This window comes from Anabrus simplex, chromosome 1 (assembly GCF_040414725.1).
Source record: "Anabrus simplex isolate iqAnaSimp1 chromosome 1, ASM4041472v1, whole genome shotgun sequence".
Taxonomy (NCBI): Eukaryota; Metazoa; Arthropoda; class Insecta; order Orthoptera; family Tettigoniidae; genus Anabrus; species Anabrus simplex.
The window spans coordinates 1,194,526,317-1,194,545,126 of record NC_090265.1 but is presented as its reverse complement, the minus strand read 5'-3'; the positions used below and the strand labels follow the sequence as shown (position 1 = coordinate 1,194,545,126).

Here is an 18,810-nt window from a genome sequence, read left to right as displayed (position 1 = left end):
ACAGGTAAAATTGATCATATTTTGACAGAACACACGAAAAGCAATTCCAGTCTTTAGCGTGTACACTGCAGCATCAGAAAAAATAACAAGAACTTTATCTTTTTGAACGCCTTCCAGCCACAACACCTTAAGTCCATCATTCAAAAAATGAGTCACTGTTGCACAGTTTGTGTGTTCCAACACTTTTGAAGAAATTAGAAAAGGTGTAGGGGATTCTTCTCCATCCAGCTTGCCAATAATGAGGTATGCAGGGCACTGCGCACATGTTGTTCAAGTTGTGATTTCATTTAACATGTAATCTTCTTATTACAAGCTTGACAGAGAACCACAGCTCCATCAGTAGTGAACGAATTATCTATTGTAACCCATGACTTTAACTTTGATGATGATTTTGATGCTACAGAGGCATCACAGGTGGAAAAATGTATAAACTCAAGAGTAAGTATTGTGAGGGACACACTTTGTTTGTTGGGTGGGAGGAAATATAAAAACCTTTCTGAACAACAGGTTGAAAAGTAGAGTCTCAGGCACTCGCTCGACAACTGAAATAAACTCAAGTTCAGCCGCTGAGTCTCCAGCAGGGTGTGATGTGAATTCCCATCCCCTTATTTTCACTAATATTTTTCTTGGAATTCTTCCCTGGCCCTTTCTCAGCAGCTTACGAATAGCTTGGAAAATCCGTTTCATGTACCGGGTTTCTAGTGAACAAATATTGTCTGCAGACTGTTTTGAATTACCATATATTTCACTTGCAAAAAAAAAAAAAATAATAATAATAATAATAATACAGTTAGAGATAGAATATGTAATTTTACATAAACAAGTAAAAATATGTAAAAAGATGTCATTATGATCAAATATGTAACAATAAAATGTAATTATGTGGTAGCTAAGGTTCTAATTCATGGACGTTTATCACTTTTAGTTATGCATAAGCAAAGGGGAAAGAATATGTATTTACATAAAAATCCTAGCTCTACTTATCACCCATTCAACTAGCAGTGTGGGCTGAGGTAACATTTTCCTCCTACCAGTACCGGTAGTTTATTAAATCCCTTAAACTTTCTAGCTGACTGCGTACCAGAAATTTACCCTGTTTGTTCATATGAAGCACATACCTAGTAAACTGGAGTCTGCATAATCTCTCAGGTTCAAAGTTAATAGCTATTCTTTCCCTTTTGACTGTTTTTCATGCATTTACTATTTTCACAATGTGGTTATTAGCTCTCTCAATTAGATCATTAACTCTGGCAAATCATATCTGTACAGCATAGAGTGGAAAATTACATTAGTTTTATGTGTTGTAGGTAAAAGCTCATGTAAGGCATAATCTATTTTTTTTACAAACAGTTTTACTTCATTGCCCTATATCATTTGTACTTATGTCTTAGTTTGTGTCTTTCACTACCTCTCTGTGAGCAATTGGCTTCATAATGCTCCGAATTTTGTTATCTGGGGTTAGTATGGATTGTAGAATTTCATTATACATCCTTCCATGACTATTGACAATGATCAGAATGTTCCTGTCCATTGTTGCACTGGAATTCTTCTTTACTTGCTTTTCGTCCTTCAGTGCAGGATAGACAGCTCTGCAGTTCACAACGTTGAAAGTTAAAAGAAAATCTGGAAAGTTCATGACTTTATTCTTTGTGTGCATTTTATTAATCCAGGATATTTTCATTTTGTATTTCTCTTCAATCACTATATTTGTCTTGTTATTGAAACATTGATGGTTTTCTTTTTCCCTTCACTTCTAGTTTTGACTTGGATCCAACTATCAGAGTGTCAACAGTTTCTGCTGTGGTTGGCCAGTTGTTTATGTCTCTATCCATTTTTGGTTGTCAGCAGAGTTTTGTGCAGAGATATTGCAGTATGGGATCTCAAAAAGCTGTTATCAAGTAAGTTCGATATTAGATGTTGTTAACTCTTCTTACAAATAAGAAAAATATTAAGTGATAAAGAGCTAGTATTAATTGTATTAAAGTACATAATCCAGCTTGAGATTAAAGACGTAATAAAAGTTGCTAATGCAAATCTTATGAAAAGTTAGGAATGAATGCTATAGATATTGTTGTGCATATGAGTTACATCAGGCACAAAATCTCCATTTGCCAAGAATTTAAAGCAGACAGCCAAGTGTTAATATTTATAAAAGATCAGCTTGTCATGAATTTCAATGGATGACAATGATTTCTTATAGGTTTATTATATTGTGTTCCGATATCAGAAATCTTCTTTTCTTTTCAGGTATTTAGAAACTGTATCTTTTGTTAGTGGTACTTTTCTCGAGTTCTGTGTTTAGTAGAGTCGGCAATGGAGCCACTGCCCTTGATTTTGACCCAATTTCATTAACAGATAGATGGTACTTCAATGTATAAAGACAGCAGTATACAATGATTCTGACAATATACAGCAAAACCTGCTTAAATGACCAATTTCATTTAGTGGTCACTTCAATACCAATTATATTTCCGATAAAGTACTTATGTTAATATCCCCTCCTTTAAGCAGTCTTCTCACATCATAGTCAGCGGTCACATATTTCAAAAAATGACCTGAATGAAATGGCTGGCTCTAATCACTCTGAATACTTTGTTCATATACAAGGCAGTCTCATAATATAATGAATTAATTGGCATGATTTATTGTGTATAAGTGAATTAAGAAAATGTCATTCTACAGGCAGTAAATTTTAAAATAGCCTACTCTGTATATATATGCAGTACTGTTACTGTCATTGTTCAGTATAATCAATGAATCAATCAATAAATCAATCAATCAGTCAGTCAATCAATTAATCAATCTACGGTACTGATCTGCATTTAGGGCAGTCGTCCGTATGGCAGATTCCCTATCTGTTGTTTTCGTAGCCTTTTCTTAAATGATTTCAAAGAAATAGGAAATTTATTGATTTATTTATCCCCCTTGGTAAGTTATTCCAATCCCTAACTACCCTTTCTATATAGGAATATTTGCCCCAATTTGTCCTCTTGAATTGCAACTTTATCTTCTTATTGTGATCTTTCCACGCCATCTCTCCACAGACAGCTCGGAACATACCACTTATGATATAGATGTTAGGGATTGGAATAACTTACCAAGGGAGATGTTCAATAAATTTGCAATCACTTAAGAAAAGGCTAGGAAAACAACAGATAGAGAATTTGCCACCTGGGCAACTGCCCTAAATATAGATCAGTAGTGACTGATTGATTGAAAAGAAATTACCTTCTAGAATATTCCAGAGTGTTCAATACATAGATTACAATGTATAGAATATTCTCAAATGTTCTAGTGCCTTATTACAATTCTGGAAGTTACAGTGTGTTTCACAATTACAGATTACATTTTATATATACAGGTAAGAATAAATTATAATATTAATTTACAGGTATTTACATTAATTGATATAAATGTCAATATACAGTGCCTCTTTCCTGACATAACCTCAAAACAGTGTGATCATTTCGTCCGTACATATAACTTAACTACGTAAATAATACTAATACTAAATGGATGTAACACTTCACAGCTATGCATACAATAATAATCGTAAAATAATAATAATTATCATTATTATTTGAGCTCGATATTTGTGTTAGTTACCCATGGGTGAGAGAAAATTATTTTCAAGTTATACCTGTTATCGCACTTGCGTCAACTAACAGCCTTTTTTTTTTTTCCTTTTTTCGGAAGAAAGACTGGTAGCTGTCCTGGAAAAGCATTATTTCTGACAATATTACACATTTGCAAAATTACTAACTGGTTTGATAGAAGGCAGTTTGGGTTTTTCCAATGAGGTTCAACTTGTATAGGACTCCAGTATAGCAGATACTGACGTATCCAAGGCTTTTGGTAAAGTAGATCATGGGAGACTGGTGATAAAAATGAGGGCTATTGGACTAGACAAAAGAAGGGTTGAATAAGTGGCTACATTTTGTCGTGCAGGGTAGCATTATTGGTACCTTTGTTTTCTGATGTTTATATATATATATATATATATATATATATATATATATACAGTATAAAAAATATGAGTAAAGAACTGGAATCGCAGATTAGGCTTTTTACAGATGATGTTATTCTGTATAGAGTAGTAAATGCATTACAGAATTGTGAGCGACTGTAAAACGACCTTGACAATATTGAGAGATGGACAGGAGACAATGGTATGATGGTAAACAGGACGAAAAGTCAGGTTGTAAGTTTCACCAAGAGGGAAAGTCCTCTCAGTGTTAATAGGTATTGTGTTGATGGGGTAATCATATTAACAAGGTTTTAAATAAAGGTTACAGATCTCTTCATATGGTTATGAGGGTATTTAGGAGCAGCAAGGATATAAAGGTGGCATGGACATGTACTCTGTAGCAGTGAAACCTCAGTTTCAAAGACTGCCCTTCAATTGAACATGGAGGGTTGCCGATCTCAGGGGGGACGTTGAGGATGACCTCAAAACATGCTGGCTGGACTGGGTGAGAGATGACATGTAGGTCACAAAACTCTGCCCCTGGAATGCTAGGGATCAAATGAAGTGGAAGAAACATTACAAGAAGGCAGACCCCACATAAATGGGGAAATGGAAAAATGCAATGAGGAGGAGGAAGGATGTAAAGGAGAGGGTGTGTAAGTCTCTGGTAAGACACCAATTAAAATATTGATAGAACTGCAAAAGAACCCAAGGAAAGCAAACTTAGGCTGGGAAGACTTGTGAATAAGTAGACGAAAAGCTCAAGTAAGTGGTATGTTCCTGGAGGAAATCAATTCTTCTGCTCTTCTACTGCCACTCGACTCCACTAGATGACATTTACTGCTGCATATGCATAAAAACTAACCCATCAGCAATGGATTCAGTAGCTTCAGAATAATATGTTCCAAACGTGACCTAATTGCTGAAAGTCATTTAGATTATAAGTCATTCTATAATAGAATTGTGTATAGCTGTAGCTAAGTTCATAGTCAACAGAGCAGAAATAAATGGTGCAGTATCAGCTGTGAAAGCAGGGTCCCACAAATGTGTGTTTGTGTTTTTTTGGCCACTTTGCTTTGTATGCGATATCTGTTCGGCAGGTACTGTATGTACTCCACACAGGCTTTGGGATATATTAGGCTGTGTTAAGTTCTTTTAGCATCATAGAAACTATGATTTGAAACATTTCCTCTTCTTGATTGTCCTGATGGGACTGAGTGAACACTATTCCATATATTGTGTTTGAAATTAAATCTTTCAAAACAGATTCAAATATCAAACCTAGTCTAGCTGGGTGGAAACCGAGGAAAATAATGGCATTGATTGTATAATAAAGCATATAAAAATACAGGAGAAAAATTTAGAGATCATTTTTAATGAACACTAAAAGCCACAAAAATTAATAATTAAAATGTGTGTATGAATGTTCAATTAATAAAATATTAAAAGGAGGAAAGAATACTTATATTTTCTGTTACAGGACATTAATGGCCAATATTCCTATCATTATGGTTCTCTTCAGTCTCTCGTGGGTGGCTGGTATGGTGATATTTGCCAACTATGCTGACTGTGATCCACTTAAACTTGGCCTCATATCCAAAATTGATGAAATTGTTCCTTTCTTTGTGGAGGATCAGTTCATGTACCTGCCAGGTTTACTTGGTATTTTCATGGCAGGACTCTTCAATGGAGCTCTCAGGTATTATTTGTATATTCAAAATCGGTCTCAATTTTGTCATTACTTTGTAAATCATATTGAAAATAATTAAAATGTTTTAGTTTTCCTTTTAAACTTTCAGAAAAGTTGGTTTCTTACATTAATCTCCTGTTTTTCTGTTAACAGCTTAGCTGTTTCAATCATTAATTCCCTGTCTACTGTCACGTGGGAAGATTTCTTCTGCCTATTTCCTCACTTCAAAACTTTCAATGACAAACGTCAACTGATTGTTATCAAGTTGATTGGTAAGTGAAAGCACACACTAGTATTGTAAACAGCTGATTCATTCTTGAAAATGTATTGATAATAGACAGTAACAAGAGACTTTTCTACAAATGTGTTCATGAAAGTCTTTTTATTACAGGTGCTTTCTACGGTCTTCTCATCATTGGTATTGCATTTGGTGTTGGATTGTTTTCTGGTGTTATTGAATCCTCCATGTTGATGACATCGGCTACAAGTGGGCCATTACTAGGAGTGTTCCTTCTTGCTATGCTGTTCCCTGTTGTCAACTGGAAAGTGAGTGGAATTAAATATTATTTACTTGTGCGTACGGTACCCTTAAATGTTTCATATTTGTCCTTGTCCATCCTTCCTATTGCTCTCTTTCCTTATGTTAACCTGCCATTGCATGTTTCCTTCTATGGTTCCTGTCCTCCTCTTTAGCTTTCTAACTTGAAGATTTCTGTAAGGAATAATAATAATAATTTCGTGTGGCTATTTCTAGCTGAGTGCAGCCCTTGTAAGGCAGACCCTCCGATGAGGGTGGGTGGCATCTGCCATGTGTAGGTATCTGCATGTTATTGTAGTGGAGGATAGTGTTATGTGTGGTGTGTGAATTGCAGGGATGTTGGGGACAGCACAAACACCCAGGCCCCAGGCCAATGGAATTAACCAATGAAGGTTAAAATCCCCAACCCGGCCGGGAATCAAACCCAGGACCCTCTTAACCGAAGGCCAGTACGCTGACCATTCAGCCAATTAGTCGGACACTGGAAGGAATGGCAACACAAAAGAAGCAGCTCGCTACCAGACTGTAGCATATTTTCATGTTCTCTACCCCCTGGTCACAGGTTTTCCATGGTGCCAAAAAATAGTTCTACTGGTTTTTCTTTTTCATGTTTTTTAATATTTACCAGTTGCAGCATTTCTTAGCTCTTCACTGTGGCTGTCCAGGAAATTTTCACTGTTGGATGCCAATGCCTTACTTTAAATGCTCCTAAACTAGCTATGTTTGGTTTTCTTTGAGTCCATTTCTGAGGGATACTGTATGATCCAATGTTTCATTCAATTGTTTAATGAATTAGTTCAGAATATTGATAGTTTAATAAACCTATGATAATTTTTTCTTCACTTGCTGTATCCAGTCTCCCAGATGTTGGTGGTCATTGTGGCAAAAGATCTCCTAGAAAAGCCCTTGCGTGCTATTGATCCTTCCATTCCAGGTTCTCCTCTTGCAGCAAACAACATGCTCACTCTCAGTTTGTCGTTCTAGTATCAGCTGCAGAAGGCGGTACTCTTTCCCATTCATAATATGTCCAAGGTACTTTATTTTGCTCTGTATGACGAAAGACGAAGGTTCATGGTCTGCTTCTCATTTAAGGACTTAAGTGCTTCCCATTGTGTTCATGTTCACCTTGTGGAGTTAGAGTTTAAAGTCCACATCTCATTAACATGTAGCAGCACAGATCATTAGTGCCTTTTATCCATTTGTGGTACTTTTAGACTGAGGTTATCATTACAGAACAGGTTTTTCAGCTTTTTGAAGCTAGTTCTTGCTGTTTTGATTCAGCAATTAATTTTTTGCTCAGAGTCCAGGTTTCCACTGATCATGCAAGCTGGCCATTTAACTGCAGCAAAACTGCTTAGCATAGTTGACAACTAAATACCATGAATTTTGTCTTTGTACTATTGTTGTTAAGACTCCATTCCAGTGAGGTTGTGGTAACCTTGTTTTGTAGGGTTTGCACATCCTTTGGATTGTCACATAAAAGTATAGTGTCATCCGCATATCTTAACCATTTGAAAACACTTTTTTCTTCCTAGTGTGATCCTGTGCTAGTTGTATTTTTCTTTGAAAAAGCTGTATGTTTACAATGAAGGCAAAATGAATTTACTATAATATGAATGAATTTAACAATCAAGATGCACACTCTAAGTAATTAACATGTAGTTAAACACTCAATTTCCTATTTATATTTCTTCTCCTTGTGGTACTTTTTGAAGCAAATTGCAGGATGAATCCACTTTTCTTGAACAAGTTGTTGCAAAAATACACTTTTTCTTCTCTGTCCTTTTTTATGCCTGTTTCTGCACATTGCCTAATCTTAAAATTTCTCTTGGGGTTATGATATATGAAGTGAGGCTTCCCATTCAGTTGTTGTTCTTCTGACTGGTTGATGATTGTTCTTTCTTGCTGACATTTTGGTTACAGACATCACTAACCGTCATACCAGTTCTTTCTACTGCCTTTGCCTCACTGGCTTCTGCTGTTGTGATTTCCTCTGTGTTGAATAGTGCACCCGCTCAAAGCCTGAGTCCCAACCAGCGTTTATCTCAGGGGTGTTGTGGTTCAAATCTAACACAAATAATCAACAACAACAAAAAACATAGGAAGATACGGAATCTCCAATTTAAATATATGGGCGCCATCTAATTAGTACTGTGCCTTTGCTGGCAGGACCTAGTGTTTACAGTGCTCTTCTGGTATGGGCTAAAGCAATTTTGTTACTTTCATTGATCTGTCTCTGTCTTATCCTTGGCTTTGACAATATGAAAGTGACTGAGGTATGAGCGATGCTAGTAATGCCATTCCTTCTGCAGCCAGTCCCTGCTATGAATGGTGTGAAAATGTTGCTCATTGGGTCAGTTGGTGCATGCATTTCAGTGGGCTTGGCAGACTGATATGTAATAGCAACTTCTGGCTCGGTGAGGAAAGCAACGGAAAACGCCCCTTCAGTGATGCCTAGGCCATCTATGACAGCTGATGACAGAGCTGTTGAGGATCCAACCAGCCTTATGGCCGAAGACTGAACATACATAATTAGTACTACAGGGTTGAAAGGGGCACTCAAATTATTAACTTTAAGCCTCATTATAAAAACAAACATACATCAAAACAGATCAAGGAAAAAATGGGAGGCTCCGTCCTAGGAAATGAGAAGGATATTTTAAATGGTTGCTAAGGGTTTACTATTCTACAAGAACAAGAACTTGGAACTGTTTCCTTGCACATGCTTAAGGAGCATTTTATTTAAAGATAAATTGGAACATACACAAAATTTGTTAATCCTTATTTGCCCCTTTTTTGGTAAATCATTCCTGAAATGTTACATAAATAAATTTGACACTGTAGACCACCCATCCACTTGGGTGGTTGAACCGTTGATTGCCGAGGATTAAAACCATTGCCCTCGTGATGATACCAGAACAACATGTAGTCGAGACCCATACCAGTTGGAAATGTGAGCGCGAGCACATCTGTCGTCGCTTTCACCTGTTGGAAATGTGAGCATGAGCACATACACTATGTTGTCGCCTTCACATTTCCCAAGATGAGACCAACCCAGGATTATGCAATACCATCCCGGATTTGTACCCAAGATATGCTACTGTTAGCCAAAAGAAAATGACAAAGGGACTCTAACCTAAATGTCCAGATGTAGGGATTTGCAATCACATTTATCATCATAAACTTAGCTTACTATTTACATCATCTTGACATAATGAAGTCATTTCACCAGCTGACTTCCCTATTCACTTTCAACATATTATCTGAAATAATCCATAATAAAAGTTTCTTCTTCTTCTTCTTCTTCTTCTTCTTCTTCTTCTTCTTATTATTATTATTATTATTATTATTATTATTATTATTATTATTATTATTATTATTATTATTATTATTATTATTATTATTATTATTATTATTATTATTACTAGTGGAGATCATCATTATTGTAACACTTAATCATCGTCAATGTAATATATTAATTTAATATTTCACCATTATTATTATTCTCAGAAAAAATATTGTAAGTTGTTCTTATGCTTCTTCAAATTATTATTATAATAAATTATCATCAATTCTTTCACAGAAGTTAACCATTATTATTAATCCATAACCTTCACGGTTCCAATCCTATTTGGGCACTAAGTGATCAGTTAATTCTGATTTACTTGGAGTATTATTATTATTATTATTATTATTATTATTATTATTATTATTATTATTATTATTAATTTTAAGTTCCAATCTTTATAATTTAGTCATACATCTGTTAAATCCCATATGAACAACCAAGATCCAATTCCACATTGGTTGGGACACAATAACGGTATTCGAACTGCAACCTTACTTCATTTCGTACTGTCATTAATTTATGGGGACATCATGTTCTCCCAAGACAACTTTCAAATCTCATGAAACTCGCAGCTGGGAATCTCCATCCAGTCCCTGCGAGTGCTAAATTATTCCTTCCTTCTCATTTGAAGTCCATTTATTCCACTGGAACTCTTCAAAAAATTTTATTTATTAATCCTCAGTACGTGGACTCTTCTGCCACTCATAACACCGGAATCGGCATATAACATCGATGTAGGCCTGGGGATTCATCTATTTTATCATCATCAGTACAACTCAAATTTATCTCATGCCTGATTTTTGTCCCGCGGGTCTTCCAAATAAAAAATGGGCTTAACCCACTCTGGGCTTTCAACATAGTGTGACCATCATATACAAGTGCCTCTATCACTTCTAAACAAATTATTTTGATTATTATGGAGTCAAAAATGTTAAATCAACAATTAATATAAAAATGAAATTTACTACTCAAATTAAAGGCTTCCACGTGCCACATGTTATTTCCACATTTAAATTACTTTAGCTTGCAATCATTTTGTAAAACCAGGCACATGTCTTATTCACAAAATATTATTATTATTATTATTATTATTATTAAACATTCATTTAGACATAACCCGTGTCCATTTATCACTCCGATACTTCTAATGATTATTATTATTATTGCTGTCCATTGGTAAAACATCGTGGCACACATAATCATTGCTATTTACATTCAAAACAATCGGACATCAATCTTGTCCCACAATATTGAAGTTCTCTGGCAACCCTCTACCTCTGGATAATTGTACAACATGCCTTAACATCTACAAAATTTACGAGAAAATGATCTAAGTCTGACAAACAACTCTGGAGCAATTCTAATATGAATCTCAATTTATCTTTAAGTGAAAACATGCTCCTATACAATCAGTCATGAACACTTCAAGTACTTGAACAAAACAAAATCAATTTACTTTACTAAAATAATCAAGAAGATTATGAGTGCTTGATATAATTATTTACATATTAATTTGTCTCTTTATCTGTCTATCTGAATTATACAAGGCGTGAAGCAGCTTGCGTGACACTCAAGTTACCATATTAAATGATAACTCATCTCGGCCTGTTGTTCGCTATGCCGGACGAAGAGCCTCATGGCCCTTTTCGGCTTAGCCCTGCATCCTGGTAGCTTTCATGTTAGCTTGAAGTAGTAATCCAGTGCTTTTTGAATTTCACACATTTTTTTTCACTTATTAAACATTAACACGTTCAGTACCTGCTTCTGAGCGGGACACTTGAATGCCTGGACCAGCCATTTTCATGCCTGGCCCTCTTAACGTGCATTACTTAATAAAATTTACCATTACTCCTGAACTATAAATGTTAGAAACATGATACTTTGTGCTAACCTCTAGTAAATATTTAGGGTGTGATATCTGGTGTCACAGGTTCCAAAATACGTCTAATTTTATACAGCCTATCTGTACTTTTGGCATAATGATTACTGTCACTGTAGTGAAGAATGGAAAGAATATGAAGGAAGCGTATTCGGAACATTGTTTTAGAGAATATCGGGGTATGAAAAACAGGGTCTTCGGTCCAGTACATTTTTATATCAGATTTTGGAATAATCGGTTTCCACGACTGAATGAACGAATTCTTTGTGAAAGGCCGGGGCGCCACGCCTATCACTTGACTCGCGTATAGATTGGTCTGCTCACGCACATACTGATAAAATTCGTCATTCATGAAAATACTCACCTAACTCAAAATATCCTGCTCATTTTCTGTTTGAATGTTTATACCTGAATTCTCTCTAAACGATGGAACAGGTGGACAATAACTAGGATGATATGTATCAGGCACTTCACTTTCCTTTATAGGCCTATTGGATTCGGGAATCGGAATTTCCTTGTCACTCTCACTTTCACTGAGTCCATTTAAGGAGTAAGTTCATCACCAATATCTAATAATTAATCTTCCATAAGAATCTTTGTTTTATAAGCCATTATACTACACTCGGTAAGAACGACACGCACTGCATTGGAATCTGAAGTACGCGCGAGGAAGTTCTGAGATATTCCCGCTAAAACTGCTTACGTCTTACGCCGTCCACGGCCCGCAACGTAGGAGCAAGCTTAAACATCTTACGCCGTCCCCGGTCCGCAACGAGTTAACATTTTGACAATTTACACTCAGAACAATTTTATATAACAGTTTACACTTCTGGCCTTCTATATGACCCGCTTAATTTACACATTCAATCTTCGTTCCTCCCGGCACTTTAGGAACCGGTGATATATCGCGATCACCTTATCGGCCTGGCACGCACTCGTTGTCCGAACGCGGCACTTTAGTAATGTCAACGTCTGCACAACCGACCAGGTATCTCCCGTGTCTGAAAGTCTACAGGCGAAACTTCATGGTTCCAGAATTGTCTTTCCTCACTCCTAACACAATAAATTTTACTTTCACAGAGTGTTTTATACGTATTTGAACATAGTTACTGCTCGACGAACTCTTAGAAAGTGTCTTTACACATACTGGATCACTACCCTAAAAGTCCGTAGAACCGGGCGAGTTGGCCATGCGGTGAGGGGCGTGCAGCTGTGAGCTTGCATCCAGGAGATAGTGGGTTCAAATCCCACTGTTGGCAGCCCTGAAGATGGTTTTCCGTGGTTTCCCATTTTCACACCAGGCAAATGATGGGGCTGTACCTTAATTAAGGCCACGGCCACTTCCTTCCAACTCCTAGGCCTTTCATATCCCACCATTGCCATAATACCTATCTGTGTCAGTGCGACGTAAAGCCACTAGCAAAAAAAATACTGTAGTGACCGCTCTAACAAACTTTTACAAGTGTGTCTGTTACACGCACTGATATCGTGGTTGCTGAACCAAATTTTTACAAGTGTCTTAACAGTTGCCTGAATGGGTATTTATGTGAGTCTCATCCCCTCTCTGATTTCCCGAGAGGTCATGTTAGAGTGAGCAGTTCCAATTTCCCCACTTGACTATATGTGATTATATGATTCTTGCCTCTATGTCAAATCTCAACTCGTTTCGATCGCTGATAATTATAATATGTAAGATTTTCGCTCCTGTATACTCGGCGGGCAATTTGGCACTATTTGTTGCATCCCTTGCCTTCAACCAATCAGCGAATAGTGTCACTAATTTCTAAGAATCATGACAGTAAATCTTCATTAATTAATAACTTTTAATATTTGGTCATGTTTCTAAAATTTTCCTGATTACAAATATATAATCAGTTTTCCTTTATAAATTTAATCAGTGAAGTTACTCTTTATACCCCTCCGTATAATACAATGTTGGCTTCGCTGCTTCTCCCCGGCAAATTTTACTATTGGCCCATAGCTAAGCGGGAGTTTGAAATGTCATCTAATTCTTATTTCTACCAACTGCAAGCTTCAAACCAGTCTCCAGCCTTGGATTTTCCATGATGTCATTTCCAAGAATCTTGTGTGACGTGCTCCCTTCGTTCAGTAGATCGGCTAGCCCTGGGCAACATATTTCCCGGTTGGGTTTGGAAATAGCCCTTCCGTTCTCTTTCCAACTTGGCAATATTTCTGGGAATACTAATTTTGCTGGCCACTGTTTCCTTCTGAAACAGTAATCCTTGTGGAGACAGAAGTCTGTGTGGGTGTCACAACACCTTACCAACTGGTTGGTAGGCCCACAATGTACAAATGTAAGATATTCTTGCTTAGTGAATATGAAATATATTCCTTAATATATAATTCTAATTGAATGGCGCAGCTGACACCCCACCAGGGTGCAACAGTAAGAAGCTTTTTACCACACAGGCATCCAGCAACCAGAAGAAAAGTTTGTGCCACCATTTGTAACATTTCCTCCCAAAAATATATGTTGATGAGTAGAGGTCAGAGATCTCTACTCCTCGCATATGCTCAACATAATCTTGAATAGTTTCAAGGTGTGGATTAGGATAAACTCTTTCCTACTTTTAGATGTGTATTGCTGCATATTGCTGTTTTGCCATATACTCAACACTGACATAATCCTTTTGTCCTTCCATGAAAGATCAACCATTTATCTTCTTTTTTAGATATCACATCATCATGCTGCTTTAACTTCTTCAAAGCCATAGAGGCTTCATTTAAATTGACAACCCTTTTCTTTTGGTGTTCACTGTTCCCATTATGAGTAACCCTAATTTCAGCAGTTCCTCTGCCAGATCACAACTGGTATAGTATCTATTGGTGTAGATGTACCACTCATACTCTGAAGCATTTGTTAGCAGAACTGAAGAACAATTCTTGTTATGATGGATGATTTGGATATGTTAGATTAGAAATGAAGCAAACAAGAAGGCGGCTGGCATCAAAATACCTGTTACCAAGCTTTTTAGGAAGGCACAGGCTGTGATGGTTTGGGAAAAAATAAATGTAATGGCATATGGCTTGTAGTGCCAGGAGTGTCAGAGGACAAGTTCGGCTCGCCAGATGCAGGTCTTTTGATTTGATGCCTGAAGGCGACCCATGCGTCATGATAAAAACAAAATTATGATGAAGACAACACACACACCCAGCCCCCATGCCAATGGAATTAACCAATTAGGTTAAAATTCCAGACCCTTCCAGGAATTGAACCAGAGACTCCTGTGATCAAAGTCCAACACACTAACCATTTAGCCATAGAGCCAACAATGGTTTGGACATGTTATGAGGATAGACACAACAAGAACACCGTGGAATTACTTTAACAGAGAAGTGAAAGGGGAGAGGCTAATAGGGAGGTGAACAAATTTATGGATAGAGACAGTGAAATCTGGAGGTCAGCAAGAGGAATGTCAAGTGGGAGGACATAGTGGAACAGAAACTATACTTTGACAGGAAGGAAAGGCCCACTCTTGTACATCACACCTGGAGAACTGAAACTGGAAAAAATGATGATGATGATGATGATGATGATGATGATGATGATGATGATGATGAGTACATTTGTTGTGGGAGAACCGTAGTACGGAATGATAGAGCATAAAAACTCTTGTCTTTGAGTCTGCAGCTACAAATATGCGCAGGCCCCATTAGTGGGTTTTTACGTATTATAACACTTAAAAATGATGCATCTTTTGAAGCTTATTGTGCTTTCTTCTACTGAAATATTATGCTTTGGAACATAATACTCTCTAAACTTCTCTTCCAAACAGTCAACTACATTATGTAATTTGTCCCCCTGGTTCTAGTTGAAGCAGGACTAGGAGGGCACACATGAAGCATCCAAAAGATTGTTAGAAAACAGTCCCTGGAAAACTTCTTCAAAAAATGAATATTTGTCTACACCATCTTCTGCAAAATAATCCTTCATGTATGATTTATGTTCCATGCCCATGTTGAGTATTGTACGAGGATGGTTTGAAAAGTTCTCGGAATTACCGCTAGATGTCAGTGCTAGAACAACGAGGTTCCTGCGCAATAATCACACATCCTTGGTAAGTGAACACGTGGCATGTCAGTGCTCTAGCTGCAGAAGTGTGGTAGTGATGACTCTTTGTTGTTGTTCCCGAGTAATGATTTGTGACAATGGAAAAAACTGAGATTCGAGCAGTGATTAAATACTTTGTAAAGAAAGGTATGAAAGCAAAGGAAATTCATGCCGACTTTCAGAACACACTGGGGGACTCTGCTCCTTCATTTCCAACTGTTGCCAAGTGGACCAGCAAGTTTAAATTTGGTCGGGAGAGCTTGGATGATAATCCATGTAGTGGACGACCAAAAAGTGTTACGACCCCAGAATTTATCGCAAGAGTGCATAAAATGGTCATGGAGGATCGTCGACTGAAAGTACGGGAGATTGCTGAAGCTGTAGGGATGTCTTCTGAATGGGTATATTATATTTTAACTGAAGAATTGGGTATGAAAAAATTATCCGCAAGATGGGTGCCACGGCTCTTGACATTGGACAATAAACGCACCAGATTGGAAATGTCCGAACAAAATCTGGCCCGTTTTCAGTGCAACCAACAAGATTTTTTGCGCCGGTTTGTGACTACAGATGAAACTTGGGTCCACTACTATACCCCAGAGACAAAACAGCAGTCAAAGCAGTGGAAACATGCTAATTCACCACCACCAAAGAAAGCAAAGGCAGTGTGTTCGGCCGGAAAGGTCATGGCCTCAGTTTTCCGGGATGCAAAAGGCATTCTGCTGATAGATTATCTTCCTACTGGCCAAACAATTACGGGGCAATACTATGCAAACCTCCTAGACCAACTGCAGGAAAAGATACACGAAACAAGGCCTGGTTTGGCAAGGAAAAAGGTCATCTTTCATCAGGACAATGCTCCGCCGCACACAAGTGTTATTGCCATGGCAAAACTTCATGAACTGGGATACGAATTGTTGCCACATCCACCTTATTCACCTGATTTGGCACCATTAGACTTTCATCTATTCCCCAAGCTGAAAATTTTCCTCGGTGGACAGAGATTTTCTACAAGGGAAGAACTGACAGCTGAATTAGAGAGGTATTTTGCAGGCCTGGAGGAATCTCATTTTCTAGATGGGATCTCTACAGGGAGATTATGTTGAAAAATAAAAGCAATTCCACCAAGGTAAGATACTTAATTCTAGTACATTCCAAGAACTTTTCAAACCACCTACGTACCAAGAAAAGCCTTAATTTCTGTGAGTGGCAAATCAGTCAAAGCAGCCCGGATGCTCTTCTCCCTCAATGGAGTTTTTTATATTTTTTCTCTGGCATAGCAGTTAGTCTCGTCAATGATTTTTGTAACAATTCTTCCATAAAACATCGCTCACAAATTCAATGGGAGTAGAAGTTTCTTAGCTGTGGAAGGTGAAAAACTGCTAATCAAAGTGTGTAGTTTCTTTACAAAGTCTGGGTCAGCTGGGCAATAAACTCTCCAACCTTTATCTGATTCACTGCCATTTGCATTACTTTAATCTCTCTTTAAACTACAACCACTTTGCCAGAACTGTCATTATCACCCTCAGAAGCATCAAACTCACTGTCCATAACAGATAATTCATTATCCTATTGTCAATTTCATCCAAAAATCTAGCTGTATCAGATGAAGTACCACTATGCTGTCTGCGTACCACCATTTTCACAGCCGACTAATGTAAACAACTCCTTATTCTTTATTTTCATGTAAAACAAAGTTGAAACACGTCTAGAAGACTGTGACTTTGTTAGAAGTTCTATACAATAATCATAGATTGCAGCAGCATGAATAAGACTTCACACACATATATAGTTACCACGGAAAAAGCTGGCTGGTATATTTCGATACACAACCAGAACAGAAAACTACAATGTCGGGAAATGCCGTTCGCTAAGTAAAAAGAATTTACTACCTACTGTACCAATGATTGCTGTATGTTTCCTATAAAACTACCTGCAATATCTGCCGCCATATCAATTCCTGAACGAAAACAAACCAACATCTCAAAAGATTCCCTGCTTCATGGTGGAATGCAGTCGACAGATAGCGAAGAGAAATCAGGCCCTCAGCAAGTTAAAATGAGCAACTACAATGGAAAATTTCCTCAACTATAAGAATATAGATGACCGAGCTCGATAGCTGCAGTCGCTTAAGTGCGGCCAGAATCCAGTATTCGGGAGATAGTAGGTTCGAACCCCACTATCGGCAGCCCTGAAAATGGTTTTCCGTGGTTTCCCATTTTTGCACCAGGCAAATGCTGGGGCTGTACCTTAATTAAGGCCACAGCCGCTTCCTTCCCACTCCTAGCCCTTCCCTGTCCCATCGTCGCCATAAGACCTATCTGTGTCGGTGCGACGTAAAGCAACTAGCAAAAAAAAAATATATAGATGCGGCAGTCAAACACTTTCTGAAAAGGGTAAAGGAGAAAAATTGGAGATCTTATTGTGAAAAATTGACCAAGGATATACCCCTATCGCAAATATGGTCGATAGTTAACAAAATGAAGGAAAAACTGCCAACCCCTAAAGCACTTAAATGTTGGACAGAAGAGTTTTCAGACCTTATTGCTCCATCTATGACCTCACTTGCCCAAAAACAGCGTCCACAGTTGGAACTTTCCCTACCTACGCAAGATATTTTTACATCACCCTTCACATTACATGAATTAGAACAAGTTATAAAAACTACTGCTAACTCTGCACCTGGATATGACTATATACATTATTGAATACATTTTAACTTATCTTGCAATGCGAAGGAAATATTGCTGTTACTTTTCACATATATTTGGAACGAAAACAGTTTTCCAGATGACTGGATGACTCAGATTATCGTCCCAATTTTAAAACCAGGTCAAGATCCAAATGAAGCTGTTTCTTACAGACCAATCACTCTTTCTTCATGCAAAGCTAAAGCTTTCGAACGGCTGTTGAAACAGACTGGAGTGGTGGTTAGAGTTTCACAATTTGTTGTTGTTGTTAATTGTTTAGTCACTTCCGACTCTCCGTGATCCCATAGACCAAAGTGCGCCATTTCTTTCTGTCATGTACTATTTTCCAAAGTCTTTCTAAATTGAGAGCCATGGCTTCCTTGATGCCATCAATTCACCTCATCTGTTGTTGCCCTCTTTTCCTGTTACCATCAGTCTTCTCCAGAATTAAGGTATTTTCTAGTGAATCATGGTTGCTCATAATATGACCGAAGTACTTTAGTTTTTTTCTGAATATTTGACCTTCCAGAGAACAGCCTGGGTTAATTTCCTGTAATACGGACTTATTAAATTTCTTTGCAGTCCACAGAAATCTAAGGAGTTTTCTCCAACACCATAGTTCAAA

General features: G+C 37.5%; 1 protein-coding gene across 3 annotated transcripts in view; it reads left to right on the top strand.

Annotated features, from left to right (window-relative positions):
* The window catches only part of LOC136877429 (sodium-coupled monocarboxylate transporter 2), a 426,077-nt gene that overhangs the window by 360,166 nt on the left and 47,101 nt on the right, over positions 1-18,810 (top strand). For 2 of the 3 annotated variants that reach the window (XM_067151461.2, XM_067151471.2), the window contains 4 exons: positions 1,758-1,898; positions 5,448-5,666; positions 5,811-5,929; positions 6,049-6,203. In XM_067151461.2, coding sequence (XP_067007562.1) covers positions 1,758-1,898; positions 5,448-5,666; positions 5,811-5,929; positions 6,049-6,203 — 634 coding nt within the window. The remainder of the gene's footprint in view (positions 1-1,757; positions 1,899-5,447; positions 5,667-5,810; positions 5,930-6,048; positions 6,204-18,810) is intronic. The other variant, XM_067151480.2, reaches the window with a different exon arrangement.